This window comes from Paramormyrops kingsleyae, chromosome 5 (assembly GCF_048594095.1).
Source record: "Paramormyrops kingsleyae isolate MSU_618 chromosome 5, PKINGS_0.4, whole genome shotgun sequence".
Taxonomy (NCBI): Eukaryota; Metazoa; Chordata; class Actinopteri; order Osteoglossiformes; family Mormyridae; genus Paramormyrops; species Paramormyrops kingsleyae.
Window position 1 is genome coordinate 12822812 of NC_132801.1, and position 22361 is coordinate 12845172.

The 22361-nt window shown below is 48.4% G+C and overlaps 1 protein-coding gene across 3 annotated transcripts; it reads right to left on the reverse strand.

The window, feature by feature from the left end:
- Window positions 1-31: 31 nt before the first annotated feature.
- sphk1 (sphingosine kinase 1) lies at window positions 32-18830 on the reverse strand. Of its 3 annotated transcripts, XM_072712179.1 has the most exons (6): window positions 18747-18830; window positions 18072-18134; window positions 6960-7109; window positions 4197-4291; window positions 3828-3943; window positions 32-3294 (listed from the first exon to the last, which is right to left on the reverse strand). In XM_072712179.1, exons 1-6 carry the CDS (start codon window positions 18748-18750, stop codon window positions 2445-2447), a joined length of 1278 nt encoding a protein of 425 aa, XP_072568280.1. In that variant the 5' UTR covers window positions 18751-18830; the 3' UTR covers window positions 32-2444. The 3 variants fall into 3 exon arrangements, with proteins under 3 accessions (XP_072568280.1, XP_072568279.1, XP_072568281.1); XM_072712178.1 differs by lacking the exons at window positions 18072-18134; window positions 18747-18830 and adding an exon at window positions 14959-16398; XM_072712180.1 differs by lacking the exons at window positions 18072-18134; window positions 18747-18830 and adding an exon at window positions 14785-14922.
- Window positions 18831-22361: the final 3531 nt, after the last annotated feature.

Below are 22361 nucleotides of genomic sequence, written 5' to 3' on the forward strand. Positions count from 1 at the left end.
AGATCTAGAACCGACACGTGAAAGATGAGTCTTGATTTTTTTAAAAGTTTATTCAAAAGGAAACAATCCTATAGAATTTGGCCTTTGGTTACAAAACTAAGGACAATTTGCACGGCTGGAAAAATAGACTTCGGCTTGACACGTCATTTTAACTGAGCAGGAAATGCAACAGTGTCCTTCCAGTTTTTTACAGCAGCATCTGTTTTTGAACAGTGAAGTGCATCCATTTGGGGCTGTGGCTGGTTCACTGGGATTCTGTAACCAAGCAGCTTCAGAAATAATCCCCCATCCCATATGCACATCCTCCCCTGGGGGGTCACTGGCCCTTGCTGGTGGTCCCCTCCCCACCACCACCCCTTGTTGTCATGGCGATAGGAAACACCCTTGGAAACCTGAAAGCGTAGCCTGACATTTCTGCTCAGGGGGCTGGCTGGCCCGCAGTGTCTCTTGTGGCACAGACACTCACAGTCCCAAATTTAACACTGAGGCAGGAGACCTCGGTGGTGGTTACGATGATGACTGATGGTGATTTTCAGAGGTTTAAGCTGTTCTCTCCCTTTTTATTCACTCCTTCTTCCCACAGCCTCAAAGTGATATAAATTGATGCAGTTATTTTTTTTTGGAACAGTGATTTTAAAAACCTAGATAAACCCATTACCCTGCGGCAGGCTGTGGACAGCCATCGCCGGGCGCACTGCCAGTGGCTGCAGCAGAGAATGCTGAAAGAGCACATCTCACTCACTGGCTCGCCGCTCGATATGGGACGTGTGCGTCGGGGGGGGGGGGGGGTAGTAGGCTGAGCAGGACACTAGCTCCTCTGAGTGAAGTTTAACTGTCACGGTCACAGTGCACAGCCTGTGACCCACATGCGCAGTGTGGTGGCATCAGTCCACTGCCTACTGCATTCCAGCTGGTGGGGTGGAGGTTCACAGTGGCTGCACTTACAGAACTGTTGTTCCTTCATTTTCAGTATAGCACTCTGTATTTTCAGCATCATAACACCCCCACCACCAATGACATTAAACACCATTCTGCGTGTGCATTCAGAATCATCCCCGTAACAGTACAGATAGTGCTCTGTGTGTATTTTCAGAATCACAATAACACACCTGATTACAGTAAAGAAATACTTGGCTTGCATAATCAAAATCATTTACAGTGTCATATTCTGGTCATTGTCACTTCCATTTACCCACACCAAACACATCAGGATTAGAGACTGGTCTTCTTGGAAATGTACCGGGACCCCACCCCAAACCAATGGGGGAAACAGAAACGCCCACGTTTGTCATTTGCGTCGCTTACTCCAGATTCTACGGAGCTGACAGCAGTACCGTATGGAAAGAGTGGGAGGGGGGCAGGCAACCCTACCGACTGACCCCAGGGCTGCTGCATCAGCATCAATGATCACATTGCCAACACACCCCCCTGGTTTTACGCACAGCGATGAAGTCACTGGCCAGAGCACATCCCAATGGGAAATTACACAACCACTGAACTCAAGTTAACTTCCCTTGTCACAGTTGTCGATTTAATGGCATTTATTTATTTATCTTTTCTTCAAAGGTCAGGGATAAGGACAGGGAGGTGCTAACAGCTCAAGCCCCCCAGGAGAAAAGCATTTGGGAGCGCAGTGGTTGTGGGGGTGGGGGGGGGGTGACGCAGGATCCAGACAGCGGCCCCATCCGACACAGCTAGGAGGGGAAGTGAATGTGCAACTGTCACAGCAGCTAAAATCGGAGTAAAGGTGAGGTAAAGTGCACATGTGACACTGGGCGGGGGGGGGGGGGAGATGGGGGCACTTTCAATATCTATCAAAAATGTGCAGAGGAAGATTAGACGTAGATTCTGTTGACTGGCCTGGTGACCCCCCTCCCCCACATAGAAAGAAATGGTATTGATCTGGGGGGGGTGCAGTTTAGCTACTGCAGAATGACAGCCCTTCATGGCTGTCAACATGGCCCCTCCCCCCCCAACCACCGCTTCCTTCATGATGCACAGCGTCCAACAGCGGAGACAGTGAGGTCACCCCCTCTGCACACTGGAGAGCAGCTGCTCTTAGCCCTCGGGGCTGATGTCTTCCCCACAGCCATATTGTATAACAGTATTACGAAAAACAGACTTTATAACGATGGTTTAAATAACGTGGTGTCTAGGAGCTACAGAGGAGCAGCTGGTGGGGATCACACCTGATTCAGCAAACAGCCCCCATGCCTGGTACCGGCATCTGGTGGCATGTGGGCCGACTTGGCTGGAAAAGCATCACAGGATGCGTGTTGCCATTAAGGGTGGGGAAGTCCTGACCCCACCACACCCCGACCCGAATCAGAAGTTTCAGTTACGATCCCGGACATGTTCGGTCAGACTGTTACGCCATCGAGGAGCCACGGGACCGTCTGGATTGTGAGTGCAGGGCCCCCCCTTCCCACTCCGTCAATAACCCCCTAGCCCATGATCAGACGTGCCAGGCCACGGTGCACTTGTGCCTGCAGGGGCCCATACTCAACCACCTCTCCATCCACTGTGATGACGCCTTTGGGGGAGAGAGGCTCCAAGCGCAGCGCCCGCACCTTGCTGTAGACCAGGTGGGGGCAGCCGGCAGACAGGTGGGCACCCTTCTCCATGGCCAGGAAGAGGCGCAGCAGGGCAGCCCGGGAGATTCCCGCTCGGACGTAGTAGAGGTGTATGAGGCCGTCGTCAGCAGCCGCCTCGGGCGCGGCCATGAAGTCCTCGGCCAGGTGAGACTGGTACATGGCCAGCACCAGCACAAAGTTCTCCTCCTTCACTACAGTCCAGTTGCTGGGCACTGGCTGCTCTAGTGGCACCAGGAGGGAGTCAGGGGGCCCCCTGGAGGATGAAGATGGAACTTCGGCCTTCGTCGAGTTGTTGGAGTTGCAGGAGTTGTGGAAGGTGTGCGTGGCGGTCGGGTCGGACGAGCCCGCGGGTGGGTGGCAGAAGAAGGAGGAGCAGATCCCGAGGCCGTGGGGGGGCGGGGAGGCCTGGCACGGGGCTGGGCACTCCTCGACGGGCAGGTAGGCCAGCCGGCCCTCGTAGACACGCAGGGAGGCCAGCCGCACCAGCGTCCCCACGGTGAAGCGTGCCGTGCCAACGTAGCGGTACTTCTCGCTCTCGATGTCCACGTCGGCCACAAAGCCCCAGGCGAGGGAGAGGAAGGAAAAGAGGCGCGTGCCCGAGGCCAGGCTCACAGAAACCAGGTCCAGGGGCGACGGCAGGCCCCGGCACAGCAGGAAGCCGCAGCTCACCAGCAGCTCCTCGCTAGACACCGGCTGGGACCTGGCAAGGGCACGCAGAAGGCATCAGCGGCCGGGCAGGAGGGGGCGGGGGGGGGCACGCCACCACTGCCCGTCTCTGAGCGCTCGCCACACGGCAAAAATGTTTGACAGGCGGCAGAGGACCGGCATCTCTGACATCACCTCAAATCGAGGTGTCATGTATGTAAACCTCCAGTAGGAGGAGCTCTTATTGTAAACAGGGAGCAGCAACAAAAGAAAGGGAAGCTTACAAAAGCTGACAGTGCAAGGCTGCCTCAATGGCCCCGTTTTTCCCCGCTCACATGCTTGTCCTGCATCTGATTCAGCCCCCCTTCTTTCTGTCATTCTACAGCTAAACTCATTCGTCCTTTTGTCTGTCACATACCCTCTGATAATGTAGGGACTTCATGCATCAGAACTTTGCTAGAATTCTGGGGTCCCTACTGTGAGGCTGAATGAAGCACATTCACATATCATTCCCGCCGCAGCAGAGTGTATAGATCCTGCAGTGTATGTCATTGTTCTTTAACGGACCGGGGGGGGGGGGGGTCTCACCCGGAGTAGTGGAGGATGGAGGCAGCCAGAGCGTTCCCCGAGCCACCGGGCAGAACCCCCAGTGGAATCTGGATGGCCTGCTCCCAGTCCTCCCGCTCCATCAGTCCGTTCACCACCTAGGAGGAGCAGACGCAGGGTCTGAACGCAGACACACGCAGCAGAGCAGCCACTTCGTCGCATTAGTGCTGCACAGACTATTATAAAACATTTTCTCTCCCAAATAAGACATAACATGATTCTCCTGGCACCTGTATGGACAGCTCTGGCCCCAGGGGTCCATGTCCCCACCCACCGGGCTGTGCCACTGTGCCCACAGGGAGCCTCGAGATAGCAGTGAGATTCCTGAGCTCGCCACGGTCTGTCACCCACCTCAAAGAGCAGTCCGTCCCCTGACATGATGACCAAGGCATCCCACTGAGACAGGTCTGCCTCCCTCACCAGATCGCGGGCGTGGTTCTGCCGCTCTGTTGGGCGAGAAGCGTTGCAGTGAGAGGTGCAGTGAGAGGTGGGCAGCCCATCACAAGCCGCGCATAGCGGACCGGCTCGCCTACATGTCCCTCCAACATCTGCTCCGCTCCTGTGATGCTTCCTTGGCTTATTTTACACAGACAAGTCACATGACCCCTCTGGAAGGAAAGCTTCTTATTATAAAGCTCCAGATTATACACAAGCTCTCCCCAACCAACCTGGATAAGTGGTATGTTCCTGTAATACTTCACACAGCTCAAGTTTGAATGTGGTGAGTTAGAGCAAATTTGCACCTATAACCCATGCACAAGTATACAGTGGTACGTCGTTCAGCCCAGTCCACGATGCAACATAAGACACGGGGGGGGGGCTGTATGTTCACAATTACAGGGGTAAAGTGTACATTAACACTGCACGAGACGATATAGCAGCAGGAATGTGGGGGGGGGGGGCTGTATGTTCACAATTACAGGGGTAAAGTGTACATTAACACTGCACGAGACGATATAGCAGCAGGAATGTAATGTGGACGATAACAAAAAGTGCAAAGAGAAGGTTAAAATGGCTGGTGGAGTGAAGAGCTGGTGCTGCTCACTTGCTGAGGGACTTGCGGGAGGAAGCTGTTACAAGCTCATTACAAAAACAAAATTAACTGCAATTAATAAAGCCTCAGATCAGAGGCAGCAGAAGGAATCAAAATCATTTGCAGAACGGGAAGTCTTTATGGGGATGCCGCATTCCTGTCCTCTGTGGGGCTGGAGACCTCAGAGAGTGGGGTCTCGAGGCCAGGGAAGGGCTGGCACTCTTTCTGGACCTCTGAGTAGCGCCGTACCAGCGATACCCAGCGATACCCAGCGATACCCAGCGATACCCAGACCTTGACTCCCCACCCTCCCCCCATGACAATGGCGTCCCTGTGCACTATACCCCACCCCCACAACACACCTTCCAGCAGCTGTGGGCCCGGCTGCTCACTACCCAACCTTGGCTTCTATTAGTTCCACTGAAAAACTCCTCTGGATGGGGAGACACCTTGCAAGGTGCTTCAGCTGTCAGTGAATTGCCAGTTAATAAGTTCTCTTCAAAAGATGAGTCTCAAAAAAGGTCTAGCGACTGGAGTTATATTAGACATTCATCAATAACGCATGTGAAATCGATAAATGTCCATCAGCGTTTTCACTAAGTAACAGTCATAAGCGGTGTGGGTCGCGCGCGGCTGACTTAACGGAGGTGCCCGCGTTGGGCGTTCATGCATACTGGCTATGAAATGCCTTCTGAAGTGCGGCTGTATTTTGGCGGGTTTAGGGAGCAGGGAAAAAAAGAAGAAGCTATTTGCACTGTCAGAAGAGTCTTCCCTTTTCGGGGCACACGCAGAACCGCAATGGCGGCACGCTTCCTTCCTCACCAGCACAGCAGAAGCACCGGCGGCAGTGGCACAACAACCGCTAATTGTGAAAACCGTTGACCAATGCTAAGCTGGAAACATTAAAAAAAAAAAAAAAATGAACAAAGAAGATTGTTGGGGTGGATGGCTTGTCTATTTACAGTCAAGAGAGCCATTTAATAACCTAATCGCAGCATTAGCCCCAGGCGCTCAGCCGCTGTGTAGAAAGACATTGTTGAAAATACTGAGTGAAAGATATGTGACGTCCAACAAAACAGCATGTAGCAGCATATAAACACAAGCTCAGCCTGAATAGTTGGGTCCACTCCACCTGTTCTTATATAAATAGCCCTGATCCAAGCCAGAGGACTCTAATCAGCCACTCTCACTTCACCAGGTATTCATAAAGCCCAATTCATGACATACTGTAAGTTCCTAAATTACTTTTAGCTCCCATGAAGCTTTGGGACAAAGGATTTTTGACTAGCCAGCCAAATGGGGGTGTGGCCCTTTAAATGTCATGAGCGAAAAGGGACCAAAATGGGTTGCTGGAAATCAGCGATGGGCAGCGCATTGCTGCCCCATGGGCCCTGGATCCGGATGACGAAACCGCCGCTTTCCTCAGAGCCCGGCAGCCACAGAGCTCGCCGTGTCCCGCTACCGGATAACACAGCAGCCCAGATGTCGCCTCCCAGCTCCCCCGGGCCGTGTCCCACGCAGAAGCCGGCACAGAGTGATCCCGCCATGTCGAGAACACTTAGCGACCGCGAAAGCAGCTGGGAGGCCTCTGGAGAGCATCTTAAAGGGGAAGGAGCGCGTTACGGCTGGCCGACAGCACACAGCCCAGGGAACGTGGGCCGCAGCCAGCGCCGAAATTCGAGAAGCCCCGGCGCTTCCCGGACCCCACTAACTGCTCTTCTTGCATTCTGTTGAATGACTGGACATGACAGAGACGCCCCAATGGTGGGGGTGGGCAAGCAGGGGTCATGGGAAGTGAGACAGACCAGGCTGACCGCTAACCGCGGCGAGCGCCGCCCCCCCCGTCCCGCATCCACCGTCTCCCACGCTCCAGCAGTGTGCCAACCATAATCTACAGCTTGGGCGAGGAACCTGGCATCGGTCTGATTTATTATACGAGCGCTTCCCATAAAAACCCCGCCTGAGGAATGCAGCCAACAGGAAAGGGGATGATAACAGGATGCCCCACACCCACCCCCCGTCCAGCCCCCCTGTGGTACAGTCCATGGTAGCAACAGGTGTGAGAAGGCCGGCCCACTGACCGGTGATGAGCAGCGTGTGGGGGACGCTGGCCTCCGTCAGCATGTGCTGCACGTGTCCCACGAAGAGGCTGAGCGCCTGACCGCGGCCGCTGTGGGGGTTCACCAGGATCAGGAGGCGGCCGGGGAGCTTCACCGGGTCACTCGCTGTACCTGGGGGGGGGGGGGGGGAGACAGAGCATCAGGGTTAGCAGAGAATGGGGACAGAGTTCACTGGAGATGCAGAACAGGGACTCTAAAGCAGCAGTTTCAAAGGCAAACAGCAAGCAGGACGAGTTAAATGGAAATGCTGAGGCTGCGTGGTCCTGCTGCACGCATTCGCTCCAGAGGTTAGCTAACGTGCCAGCAGCAGTGCTACGGGCCCGCCTGCAGAGGGCGCTCCCATGACTTTACTCGCCAGAAAAGAACCCCCCCCAATCCTGCCCCCAGTGGAGTCTGGCAGGGGGAGACGACAGCAGCTGGAGGAGCAGCTGTTTGGTCACTCCCTGTGCCAGACAGGAGCTTTCGGCAGGCGGTCCTGACCTCCATCCCGGTGCCACACATCCTGCCCAGCAGCTCACCCCCACCCCCACCCCTTCCCCGAGAACGGCGGCGGCCCCCAGCAGGACACCCTCTGGACATGACCCCATCGCCCCTCCATCAGCACCATAACACGCCTTCGGACGGTAAAATAAGCAGAATTACAGTCCAGGGGTGGGTTAAGAGAACATAAGTGAACTGCAGAATACAAAAATAGACCATCAATTAGCTATAAAAACATTAGGTACAAGAATTCTTACAAAATTATTAGGCGATTTGGGTGCCCTTAACCTGTTTAATACTAAACTTTTCCCTGCCATTACAGTGTATGAAGGAATTGAACTGCTCTGGTCATGTGACCATTGACACTAGTGACACGACATTGGTCATACACCATCAAGACAACCTGTACTTTCATTTCTTTTGGGCTTACAGGCAACAACCACTATTTTGGAGCTTAAAGAGCAAAAAAAATAACGTGATCACAATTTTGACCAGTGGGATTAAATGGGTTAATGTGGTGTATAAGCGTATACCGTATACCGTAGCGAAAGTGTCCCATTTGCCTAGAATGGTTGGAACGTGAGGACAGCGAGCCGCCCAAACAAAGCTCTGCATTTTAAAGTGACAGGCATTCTTGTCACATGGCAGCACTTCCCAGACCCGCCTGGGAGCAGCGCAATTGGTAGGATCCTGCCATCTTTTGGGGAGATTTAATGAAGTGAAACGCGCTTTAGGTTTTTGTTCTTCTGATTGTACAGAAATGACATTTCGGTCCGTCGGATGACCGGCGTCACGCGCAGAGAGTAGCAGACATGATGGAGATTTCACTGCCTCTGAGGAAACAGGCTGATATGGGGGGAGGGGGGGTATGTGGCAGCCTTGAAGGCACATTAAGGAACGGGACGTGCAAATCGCCCCAATTCCATCGCACACAAATTAAAGCCACAATGTGTCAGTGAGCGCAGCTTGGCACGGCCAGGGTCAGGGCGGAAACGACCTCAGGTGATCAGCGTGAGGATTAACACTTTGGGACAAAGGGACTCGTGCAACCACAGAGCGAAGGAGGAACTTTGGTAAGGAGAACCGAACACGCCTCAGGCGAGAACGATGTAGGAACCGCAGAGAGCAGCACTGCGACGGGCCGCTGGGCACGTCTGCTATCGGACCGGCGAGCTGTAAGCCCTCCAGAAATATTCACAACTCAAACTGCTGATCAACAGCACGGAGGACGCAAACGTGTACCGCTTTTGTGCGGGAAGACACGGTCACCTCTCAAAGTTCCTATTTTCACCAAACAACCTTCTCAAAATATCAGGCATCCAAATGTCACCCATCTACACTTAGAGAACCACTATAAAGCACCACAGTTTCTATGACCGAACAAACTTTGTTTGTTTGTGGATGTTTTAACCAGCATCTCTAAAATGAGACTCACTGCAAACCCAGTCTATATAAATGCAATCCATTTACCATTTACCAGTCTGCCTTAAAAAGGAGACCATGCTGGGATATATGAAAACTAACACATTCCAATCTACTTGTTCTCGTACAACATTTTCGTAGTACAAATGGCAAATAACAGTTCATTTCCTTCCAGTCTCTGACAGTGACACCTCCCATTCCATTCCCTTGTATTCACGTTCTTGCTTAACTCAGCCTAACTGCCACAGCTTTCGGCTGTGTGTAATTACAAACGGGAATCACACTGCGAGCCAGTGAATCATGGTCACAGGACAGATGACACTGCACCGGCAGGCGTGTGCACGCAGTGGCGAGACGCTAACCAGTGACGATCAGCAGAGCTGGGTGAGGACTGGAAAAACTATTGCGGACAGGACACACACACACACACACACACACACACACACACACACACACACACACACACACACACACACACACACACACACACACACACCCGTGCAGTCACACACACAGACCTGTACTCATATCTTTGTGGGGATCGACTATTCATTTCTATGGGCAAAACCCTAATGCCAACAACTACAACCTTAACATCCACCCATAACCATAAGTAACCAAACAAAGTACAAGTCTTTTGCCATTTTTAGTTTTTTGATTGCAGTCACAGATTTTTATAAAATTAAATTTCCCCTTGTGAGGACTGAAAAAATGGCCCCACATCATCAAAATAAGTTTTTATCACATTGTGGGGACCAAATGTACTCACAATGTAAAGTATACCTGGACCACGTACACTCGTGTAGTCACATAGACACACACACAAACACACACACCTATGCAGTCACTCACTCACACAAACACAACATGCACGCGCATGCACACACACACATCTATGCAGTGACACACAGACATACACACACACAACACGAACACGCGCACACACACACCTGTGCAGTGAAGCGCTCAGCACCGGTCTAAAACAAATAAGGTTTGGTCTGTCTGATGCAGGAATGCAGATGACCGGGCAATTTCACGGTGCCTTGGCTGAGTGTCTCCACTCCTGTTTTAACTCCACCACCCAGCATGAGATCCATAACACACACACACAAAAAATCAAACCCTGTAAATCATGCAAAACTCATTAAAATACTGCACACACAGGCCCCCACTGTGCGTGGTGGCCCAGATCCCCCACGCATGCCTCGAGGGGTGTAAAGCAGGGACCTGCGCGCCACGCTGCCCCCAACACACGCTACACCTGCCCGCTTATTCATTAACCTCATCTCCATCTATGGAAGGCGACCTTCTCCTAGCCGTGTCGACTCTGGCACCGGAGGCCTGTGGTCAGCACCATATTTCCTCTGCCGCGTAATCACCAGAGAGACATCTGCGTTTGCTCTCCCCCCGCCTCCTGCAGGAGGGGGGTGGTAAATAAAAATTTTTAAAAACGGCAGCGTCACCAGCTGTCTGCAAACAGCTCAGAGTCACAACGCATGTTGGCGGAAGACATGCATTAAGTACCCAGCGGAGAGGACCAGACGTCGGCCAACAATATGTGAAGCACACAGCGGGCAGGGCAGGGAGGGCCAGGACCGGTGTACGGGCTGGATGGTGGCCGGGGGGCCACTGCAGCTAAAGGCTGTGGAGTTACATATGAACTGCAAACACGCTCATCTTATTACAACCCACAGAAGGATGGCAAAGAACAGGCCACATTTCACTGGTTTACCTGCCTTCCGATTAAGGCCATCCGGAATAGAGGGAAATGCAGATCTGAATGCTGAAAGCTGGATATCAGCTTTGCGCTTCACACACACACACATACACACACACTCCCTAACACAGCTGATAAGTAGGGGTGTAAGGGTACAGAAATCACGCTTCGGTACGTTTTCGGTACAGCAGAAAAACACAAATTGCTTCTTTTTTTCCTTTATTAAACAGTGGTTTACTGAACAAAGTATGACTGTCTTTCTTAAATAAAAAGTCTCTGTCAATACTGCTGCGACCTACTAATAAACTAAAATTTACTTAAAGATAAATCAATATTCTCTCAAGTAAATACAAATAAAATAAATTTCCACTGAGGCGCACATTTAGAAAATTAACTGTACCTGATATGTACTGTATTCACATTAGCAGCTTTCAGCTTCATATTAGAACTGTGCAACACAAATATTGTCGCAAGAAATACAAAGCATAACAAAATAAATATCAATTATGGTGCAGCATATGTGCTGTATTTGTATCCACATTAAGCCACACATAAGGATGTCTGTGCGTATGCATAGTGACGCGGCTTCATCCGGCCCTTTCCGAATGCTACTCGGGGGACACACACAAACACACAAAGGTTCTGCATTTGCTGCATTCTGTCGGTACTTATGCGTACTGAACCGAAAGACCTGTACTGAACATTTTGACACGAATGTGTGTAACGTTACGCTCCTACTGGCGAGATCAGTAAAGAGCTCCTTCGCAAGTTTAAAACGCAAAAGCCGCAGCCAGCCAGCTCAAACTGCAGTGCTGACGTTCCACAAACTGGGACTTTTAAACGCTGTGCAGTGGAGGACTCACGACAGAAAGTCGTGTCTCACACACACACAAAGAGGCAACATCTGCCAAAAAAAAAGAGGCTGGCTAAAGTTTCACCCACAAGCAGAGGTGGCCCTTTGTGCAGAGAGAGGCACCTTTCCAGGTGCAAAATTGATGAAAACCTTGGGAGACAGAACTGGGAGACAAGGGCCCGGTCAGGAAATCAACACCTATGTAAGGGAGGTGTCTCAGGGCAGAGATCGCCCCCCACCCCCCCGACACTGTGGACCGGTCTCATTCAGCCACTGAGATTTCACGATGCTCAGCACCAGAGCCACACAGACAAATGGGAAGTTAGCCATCGTACTGTTTCATGCAAAGCAGGGATTCGCCTTTATTCAGATTACAGAAAGCAACCACAACCACACATTTTACCCAAGTGCTCTCCTGTCCGGTTACTTTTTGTCCTGTGTTGTTGCTCTGTGTCGGTCTGCAGAAAACTAAAAGTATATATCACATTGTACAGAGTACTTAGTATTACAAACGACAATGAACCTTTTGTAATCTGAACATTCTCAAATTACAAACCTGCAGGACACTCATTAATATGCATTTTAAAAATAACTTTCGAGGGCTGGGTTCGAATCACCAGGAATGAAATCTCACAGGTGCAGTAACATTTCTGAGCCACTTGCTTCTGCATGGTGATGTTAAGTTATCACTTAAACACTCCTGCCTCAACACTGCTGATCTCTGGAGGAAACTGAGGGCATTGATCATGACGAACTTCTTCTAAAAGCACACGCTCCACCTGCCACAGCGCATTAATACATGATATCCCCATCGCAGGGTTGCACCCTATCTGCCTGACTTATAATTCACCTTTTTAATGGCTGTTAAAACAACCCGGGGTCATTAATAAATCATGACAGCGGTCGCAAATCAGCCAGCTTCCCTTAGTGCCTTGCAATCATAACTACTGTATGTTCAACTTTAACCTCTGTTCTGTTCCATGCTGTTTACACACCTCTGTGTGCCCGAGAGCTCTGGAGGGTGGCGATCTGCTAGAAAACACCGCAGATTAGCTGAGGGAAAGGTGCTGGGATGGGGGCCAGAGCAGCTGAGCGGTAAGGATGAGTATGACTTCTTTTTCCAGCCGCTTGGCTGACTCAAAAACAAACACAAAGGATGGGGCTCTGTGACACGGACAGCTCTCCTGCCCGCGACCCCCTCAGGTACCGTGCAGCTGACAGAAACTGCTCATGAATGAATGCAGTCCGCTTGCATACCATTCCCAGCTCAGATCCTTTGTCAAACATACCCAAAAAGACCGGGGGTTATTGGGGGGAGGTGGTTCTCGGACAATCCAGAATCCAGTGAGGTCAGCATGTCGCTCTGCCACAACTCAGCTGGCTCGAAAGACCAAGGTGCTTCCCCCAGAGGAGCCTCCCTCTGTGGTTACCACACCGGCCCTGCTACCGTCGTCGTCCGTCGTCTCCAGCACTTAGCTGCCCCTCTAAAACACCTCCGCCTTCCCCGGGAACCAGTTCGTCATCCGCCCCGGATGTTGAAACTCCGGCTGTGCACCCTAACGTCCGGGAACCGTGACGGGAATGGAAACATCGACAGGTTAGGGCACGTACGCCGGAGTGGACGGGAGAACAGGAGAGTGCCCTGTGATAAGGCGGGGAGAATGAGGAATGACGGAGCCTTCCAGAGAGAGGTGTGCCTGATCACTGGACTGTAACAAGAGCACTCTGTGCAGGCACATGGCACTTCACACAGCCACTGCGTAGTCACTAATTAACCTAGTTACACCGCAAGACAATAAACAAATAAATGGAAACTGCTGCACCAAAGGCCTTTATCAAATGAGGCAGGCTGCACCCACCTCACCGAACCTAAGCAGTACTACCTGAGCACTCCTTCTCGTCATTCTGCAACAGGTAAACCACAAACGACTGCCTGAGTAATGAGATAACAGATAGGTAAGGTAACAGGCAAGGCTCTGGGAAAACACCTAACAGCCAGCTGTCACTCAAACTGTGCAGACTGCATATATGAATTAATGCACGATAACTGAATATGAAAATGCACAGATTTTTAAATATAAATAGAGCATATGAAATAAACCAGTGCAAATCATACCACTGACAGGACGGCATTCATTTTCTTGAAAAACTCCAAGTGTGATCTTCCAGATGTCTGACCAATGCTTAGAATTATAACCACAGTTAGTGCATGTTATATATCAGTCATGAGTGCAAATGTCCATAAGAAGAGAAACTAAAGCTAAGCACAGTTATACACAATGAGCATATTTGCAACCCTTACCAGCACAATCCATTACGATACGATCCAAGTCGAGTCACATGTGTTACATGTTATCAAATTTGCGACTTGAGTTCCAGTTGAATTGCGAGTCTGTGACTAGAATCCCTCCTTGATTTTTAATGGCTGACGAACACCTTGCTAGTTGCCACTTCCAGTTTCTACTCCAGTAATAACATCCAGTTGTCTATCAGCATCAATACAATAAACAAATAAATAGAAACTGCTGCACCAAAGGCCTTTATCAAATGAGGCAGGCTGCTCCCACCTCACCGAACCTAAGCAGTACTTCCTGACCACTCCTTCTCGTCATTCTGCAACAGGTAAACCACAAACGACTGCCTGAGTAATGAGATAACAGATAGGTAAGGTAACAGGCGAGGCTCTCGGAAAACACCAATGCTTACAATTAAAACCACAGTTAGTGCATGTTATATATCAGTCATGAGTGCAAATATCCATATGAAGAGAGACTAAAACTAAGCACAGTTATACATAATGAGCATATTTGCAACCTCAAACCTAACCAGCACTATCCATTACCCTAAATGGATTAAGTGGAGAATCGTTCAGATTCGACACAGCTTCGCAAACTGTACCAAAACTGAGGGATTCATTTGTGTTTAAACAGGGTGCACACATCCCCCACCATCTCTCTCTGAAAAAGGGACACCCTGAGCCCAATCTGTCATTTCGGTACAGTCCGAACATAAACTTCACGAGGGCGCCACAGACACGGGGAAACACTGAGAAGTTCCTTCTGAGTCACCGTCGACTTCCAAACCGCCAGGAAAATTGGGTTAAAGGAGCGGATTAAAATAGAGGATCCAAGGCGCCGTCAGCATACCTGGGACCGGCATCGGAGGGCGGTCGGCGGCCCCGGGGAGCCGCACACAGGCTACGAGTCTCGCTTTTTGGGAACCAATATTTGGCGTTGAGAATCATTTAACGGTTAACCTCGCACTTCTACTTCAATAAAACAGACAATGGTGTTTTTTTAACTATACTTGCTCACCTGAGGAAGTCATGAACGACCCCCCCATCTGACGTTACTTTTGTTACAACTTTTGCTTCACGTATCTCCTGCCGTGGCGCCGACGCCGTCTTAGTACGCGGGATGATTAGTACCGTGATTGACTAGTAAAGGTCAGTTATATGCAGTGTTAATAAACGTCTCCTTTTCATTCACCTTGTCGGGGTGCTCGCTGCCGGATGGAGCCCTGGCTGATGGCTTGAGCCCAGCGCTCCGCTTCCCGGAGATTCACCTGGGGGTCCTGGACCGGCGCCACCCGAAAGCACTGCTCCACCCTCTGGCGAGCCGCTCCGGAGCTCATCCATCTCCGCTTAAAGGGGTAGAAGTACGCGGAGAAACAAGCCCCCGGGTCCGCGTCGTCCTCCGCCCTGAAGACCCGGCAGCCCACGCAGTCTCTCAAGTTGAGGACCGCCGCGCCCCGGCCGGAGGGCGCCGCAGTGATCCGCTGGGTGGTGAGCGCCGTGTCGCTCAGGCTCACCGCGTACCTGACCTTTCTGCTGGCCGCCGACGTGAATTCCCCGTACAGCAGGGGCTCGCCGTCATCGCCCCACCGGCCCCGGTCCGAATCGTCCGGCTTCGCGTCCATTTCTCAGAAGTGAGGGAGGGAAGGAGAGCGACCCGCGGACCGGCGGCAGATAGCGGACACAACATTGAGCAAAAGCGGCCGAGACAGACACTGCGTCTGCCCGTCCTGTAGTTTCGGCTGCAGTGGGAGCCGGAGTTTGCCGCTGCTGCTTGTCATTACACACCGGCTGCCCTGCATGCAGCGCAGAATGAGCTGCAGCGCCTCCTGGCGATGGGACGCGGGGTGGCCCAGCCGTGGACTCACGTTGCCACGAGGCGCTCAAACTTTAATATTACCGCATAAAATAACTGCCTTACTGTATAACATCATTTTCAGTTGTGTTACTTGAGTTTTCCTCCTGCACTCTGTATCATGTATTTCTTAATTCATTTTAAAAGGGAAGAACTTATGTTTGTCATTCTCTGGGTCGCGCAAACCTGCTGAATAAAAATCCAAACGTTAACTGAATCCCAGAAAATGGCTCTAAATAAGTTTTGTACTGTTTTGCCAAAGCCACATTCAGGCTTCCATTCCGGGGTTTACCCGCCTTGCCTGTGGAAAGATTGTGTGACGTGTTTTCAGAAAAACATGTTGAAATGTGGTCCACGTTTTTAACCATGAACTGGGAGTGGAGGATGCAGCAATTCTTAGCCAGTTTATTTTTATTTATCTTCTTAGCAGACGCCCTTATTCTGACTGCTCATGTGCCACTCATGCATACCCTTCATCACTGCATCACTGCAGACTTCACTGTGGTTTAGGTTAAGTATAAAGATAGATGAATAAAGCAGTAACAGCAAGCAAGACTGTTATTAACCAGGAATGTGTGTATGCGCATTTTACCTGACAAACATTAAACCCTAAACCACATGAAACATTTACATGTGCACGTAAACTGTAGCAAGGGTTCTTGGAAAATGAGTTTTCAGGACAATGGTTTTTCTCATTCTGTTAATGTACAGTTACTTTTTTGATGTGATGACTATGATATTATTTATGTTACACACACCCGAGGATGTGCTGAATGAACTGGAATGTACTGAATGAACTACCCGTACTTTGGTTTCAGGGGCTTGGCCTACATTTGCTTACGAATGCTACGAATCATAAAGTGAATCCTACAAATGGAGGTGCAGCTTTGCGAGGTGTGTCATTGGATTGAAATGAAGAAAAATATGTGACTCAACAGATCAATTCCGATTTCATCGCAGTGTGGTGGAGCCACAGTGTAAAAGGAACATGCCTGCAACTGAGTTAAAAACGATTAGTAAGGTTTTTAACAGGGATGGGACCAACTCACTCCTTGGGGAGTCTCGAGTCAAATCATTGTAAGCCCAAGTCAAGTCTCAAGTTATCTGCCCTCAAGTCAAAGTCGAGTTCATATCTTTCCATCACTTTTGCTGTTGAGTCACAAGTCATCAAATTTGTGATTTGAGTCCAAGTCGAGTTCTGAGTCAAGTAACTTGAGTCCGTATCTATGTCAGTTTTTTGCCTCTAGTGATTAAATCTTGCTGCATTAAAAACCTGCCACAGTATATTGTAGTTAAGTCCTTGAAAAGAGAGTCTCCACACTGTCATGAATGTTTTCACACATTTTTTACATCCATGTATATGCAGGGAGTGATGCATCTTTCAAACAAACTATCTCAGGAGACCTTGCATTCAGCTAAATGAAAATGCAGACAGCAGAGAATTTATATACACTGAAATTGTAAAATTAATGTTATGGTATCCAGAGGGGTGACTATAACCTCAAGTGTTTTTGAGTCATAGGGTCCAAGTCGGGTCTTAGTCTCGAGTCATCTCCCCTGAAGTCCAAGTCAGGTCCAAGTCTTTCTATCAGTTTTGCCAAGTTGAGTCACATGTGTTACATGTTATCAAATTTGCGACTTGAGTTCGAGTTGAATTGCGAGTCAGTGACTAGAATCCCTCCTTGATTTTTAAGGGCTCAGACGTACACCTTGCTAGTTGCCACTTCCAGTTTCTGCTCCAGTAAAAACATCCAGTTGTCTATCAACATAAAACTACAGGTCATTCTGGATTGAAATCAGCAGCATTATAATAGCTAGACTATATAGGTAGAAAAACAATAGAATCAATAAATGTAAGTGTATTCAAAATAAAAGTAGTATAGATTAGTTTGGCAACTGTAAATTATTGTTTTTAATAAATATTTTAAATAGTTTAGCACCACCCTATTTTTTTCCAGAGGACCAGCAGGTCCCCAGGACAATACTCACTTGACAGATCTGTGAACGTCATGTTGCTGATGCTGTTCTTTCAGTTGCCCTTTCAGATACAGAATGGGTACATTGTTCAGATGGGCACCCCTGCTGCCCTGGTTTCGTAATAAGAGTAGGTTTTACTTGAAAGAAAAGGTAGCACTGTTCCCTCATACTTTCAGTTTTGGGGGTTTAGTCCTCGCTTCATTCTGTGAAGCTCACAAACTATCCCCATGTTGTGAGGGTTTCCATCCGCTGTCCGAATACATCCAGTTACATTAAATTGCCCGTATTGTATGTGTGTGCCTTACGATGAATTCCTTCCAGGATGTATCCCTGTCTTTTGCCCTGGGCTGCTTGGCACAGACTGCAGCCCTACCTGCAACCCTGACTAGGACAGGAATTTGGAAGACGGATGCATTCTACTGGGAGAAGATTATTGTAAAATTGTTTTCAGATTGTCCAGAATAAAGTACACTTACTGTGTTTTCCTGCCGAGTGCCCTGTGCTTCCTGGGATAGACTCCAGACTCCTGCAACACTGTGCTGTTGGATGATAGATGGATACGTGGTATGTAGTAATGTTACGATCTTAGTAAAAGTGAACATTTATAGAGAAAACAAAACATTCCACAAATTGTGATTGAACCCGGAGCCTGTCCCACAAAGCCTAGACACAATGGCAGTCTAACACAAGGCACACACACACATACACACACACACACACGCACATACACATACACACACATACGCACAGACACACATGCACAGGCACACACACACACATACACACACATATGCACAGACACACATGCACAGGCACACACACACACATACACACACATATGCACAGACACACACGAACAGGCACACACACACACACACACACATACACACACAAGCATACACATACACAGACACACACGCACACACACACACACAAACACATAAACACACACGCACACATACACACACACAGACACACACACACATAGTGGGCAATTTATCATTGCAAGTCTTTTTAACTGGAGCAGAACATGTGCAGTGCACACATACAGCGAGCACTGGAGTACACAGTGCTACCCATTGAACTGTATACATGAATACACTCTCTACATAAATGACATACTTCCACTAAATACAAGTTTTTATACTTACACATGAGAAGCAGAAGTGGATAGTTCAGATCCAGAAAGTAAAAGCCCAGACCAAGATTCTGTATCAACCAACCAGTGAGTAATCCGTAACTGTGACTCTTTATACTCAGCTGCTTGGTTGAAACAAAATCTTGGTCTGGATTTTTACTTTCTGGACCTGAACTATCCACCTCTGACGAGAAGCTATCGACCCACATGCATAACCAATGTGCACGCAGCATTCCTCAGTACTTCCAAGCTCAATTGTGTCCAATAGTTTGATGATAATACTAATATGAACATTATAATAATATGTTCAGCTGTTGTGTTAAAAAGTGTATGTAATGCACACTCAAGACTGACTAATTAAATTATAAATGACATTATATTGTACAAGATTGTTATTAGAGATTGGTAAATAGCATAGTTGCTTACTAGAGCAACAAGATAAGTTGGAAGAAAAAGTAGATTGAATTCAGGAACCTGTTCTAGGATTTGTATGGTATGTCTTACATATGAAGGATAGGAATTATTTTACATTAACCTCATTTTTTTCTGGAGCAGAGAACTTGACAAGCTTTCTTCCAATTAATATCACTGAAAGTTTTATCCCAGTAAAATTTGCCCCATGGTTTTATTCTTTTATTAGCGGGAAAATCCTCTCTGATATGTTTATTCTTACACTTGGGACCACAAATGACTTTAATTTCTTCGAGTTTCATTATAATGTATATGAACAATCCTACAGGGAACTCATGTGTCCCATAATTTTTTAATGGACAGAACAGTCTGGTACTGTCTGTCATGAGATTAATGGACTCTATAGCCTCTGATCGCATGTGTACAAAGACGAATATACTAATTACGCTTTTTATATCGTGCTGTTAAGTTTTGAAGCATCTTTGCCACATAAAATACTAGGTGTTTGTGATCACAAATTAAGCATGTAGTGTGATTTTTTTCCCACAAATATTTTAGGTTGCTTTATTATTACACACAAATATTAAATATTAGCAACCGTAAGGAAATGAGTTCTTGTTATATATTTTTGCTATATTATAAATATTTATATATTTTTTGCAAATGCTTAAGTAAATGATTCATTGCACTAGTTAAGTCACTAAATGATCTCATTTTTTTTATTGACATTGCTAGAGGTTTTAAAGGAACATGACATAGATGGGGGTGTGACAGCCTAGTTTGTTCTGTTACGCCCCCACATTGGGGGCTTGAGTCTCACTTCTGCTCTGTAGGCTGCTAAACAACTTTCTATGATGACGATTATCATGTTCATCTCTAGTTCACCCCAGGCTACCACAGAACATTCAGATCTTTTCTTGCCCCGACTGGTTGAAAAATGATACCCCATCCTTGTGCATTCCTAAGCAGTGCACTTTCTAAGTTCAGGAATTCCGGAATCCGCCTCAAACAGAACCCGCTCCTTTGTAGTTGCACGCCTTTGTGAGTGACAGCTGACCCTTTGATATTTCAGAGCTGTGTGGGGATCATCCCTACTGTGCAGCACCGTTCCAGTCCCCATCAAATATCTTAACATACAGATTTCAGTTTGCAGCAACATGCTTAACACAATGGACTCATAACAGGATCCTTCCCTCACTTCTGCAGACCATTAGATAACAAAGCCACATTCACAGTGCTTTAATTAGGCAGAAACTAACGAGGCACCTCACACTCCTATCTCTCTTTGGGTCAAGCTTTGCAGGCCCATTTGCAACATTGGGGGGGGGGGGGGGGAGTCAGGGAGAGAATGGGAGTTCCAGTCGGCACCACTAGGATGCTAAGCCCCACTAGTTGGCAGTGGTGGTTTAATGGTTAGGGAAGTGCACTTGTAATTGAAAGATTGCTGGTTCAAATCCTCGACCAGCAAGGCACCACTTAGGTACCCTGAGCAAGGCACCACCCCCAAGCACTAATACCCTGGGTGCTGAATTAGCTGCCCCCTGCTATGTCACATATGGGTTAAATGCAGAGGACACATGTTATTGTGCTGTGGTGTGTCAACAATGACCACTGATCACTAAATTTTAAATAAGGAAGTAAGTGAATTTCAATCATCAGAAAGTCTCCATTCTGTCCTGCCCCAGGCTCATCACAGTCCAGGGGGTCACTCTTTATATGCAAATTTTGGGATATAAAAGGGGGTAAAGGACTGTCCTTAATTTGTATTTGAGCTGCCTTTCAATACTCAGTGTATGTCCACACTGTATTACATTATATTAGTTTTACTGTTCAATAAACCATCATTTTGCTAAAACGAGACTCTGCAAATGGATTCCGTACAACATTGTCATCCCACCTTTAGAACGGTGCTTCCCAACCTGGCCCTTGGGGACCCTCAGACAGTCCTCGTTTTTTTTCTCCCTGGAGGGAGCAAAAATACGGACTGGCTGGCAGGAAGCAAAAACGTGGACCGTCTGGGGGTCCCGAGGACAGATTGGGAAATGCACATGCACAGGCGTGTAACTGCCCCTCCCCCCCTAATGGCTCTGAATCAGGGGTGGGGAACCAGATCCATGGAGGGCCGGTGAGGGTTTTTGGGATGGCCTCTCAAACAGCCAACAACAGCGGGTCCCCAAGACTGGAGTTGAGAACCACTGCTTTATTATTGGTTGATTGAGAGGTCATCCCAAAAACCCGCACCCACACTGGCCCTCCATGGATCAGGTTCCCCACCCCTGCTCTAAATGGATGTCTGTACCCCATACAATTGGTTTTGACTCTGGGTTCACATCCCCAGCATGACTAGATGTAGCCGTTACACCAACTGATATCAGGACCATGGGGTATGTGGCTCTGTGGGTTAGGCCTATATGCCTGTGATGTAAAGGGCACAGATTCAAATCCCATAGTCACTAGAGTGATTTTGCCATCGGGCCTTTGAGCAAAGCCCTTAACCTCAAATCCTTCCAGAGACTGCATTACTTTGGATAACCATATCTGCTAAATAAATAGCACTTACAGCCATGGTAAAAATTGAGACCACTCTAATTGTTTAAGCAAATCTGCATTTTTAAATCCTGGTTTAATCCTGGTTCTGATGGCAGAAGACTATGCTGAGTGGCGGGCTGCTTCCAGGTTCAAACTTTCTAAGACAGCTGTACACAAGGTCAAGGTGAAGCAGGAAACATTGGGAATGAGCAGAAACCAGCCAAGTAAAGGGCAGAAGTGACTTTCTAATGCCAGAGATGACTAACTTATCCAACAGTTTCTCATGAATCAGACCTTCAAGAGGAATGGGAAACATTAAGGGCAGGTGTGAAGTGCACTGCTAGGACAGTTTGTATCAGGCCCCTAGAAGCAGGACTGAAGACCCATAAAGCAAGGAAGTAGTCCTTCATTAATGAGAAGCAGAGGCTGCAATTTGCAAAAAAAAATGATATTATTCATAGACGCACAATTGAGAAATGAGTGAAAAGAAAAAATTGTGCGGTGGTCTCTTAATTTTTTCCACCGCTCTATGTTGCTGTTAAAAACATATTATGACATATGTTTGTAGGCGTTATACAATAATATGTTCAATAATTAGTCTACCTCAGTAAGAAAGGAAAGAGTTTTCAAAATTTTTTTGGTTTTATTTTTCAATATAGTCCCCTGATAACTCCATACACTTCATCCA

What these genes read in the sequence shown, in the direction of transcription:
- sphk1 (XM_072712178.1), bottom strand. Translation starts at nt 15,388, where the DNA reads ATGGACGCGAAGCCGGACGATTCGGACCGGGGCCGGTGGGGCGATGAC. An exon ending in CCACACGCTGCTCATCACCG is followed by an intron (nt 4,292 to 6,959) that starts GTCAGTGGGCCG and finishes CTCGCCCAACAG; the next exon opens with AGCGGCAGAACCACGCCCGC. An exon ending in GGGACGGACTGCTCTTTGAG is followed by an intron (nt 3,944 to 4,196) that starts GTGGGTGACAGA and finishes TGCTCCTCCTAG; the next exon opens with GTGGTGAACGGACTGATGGA.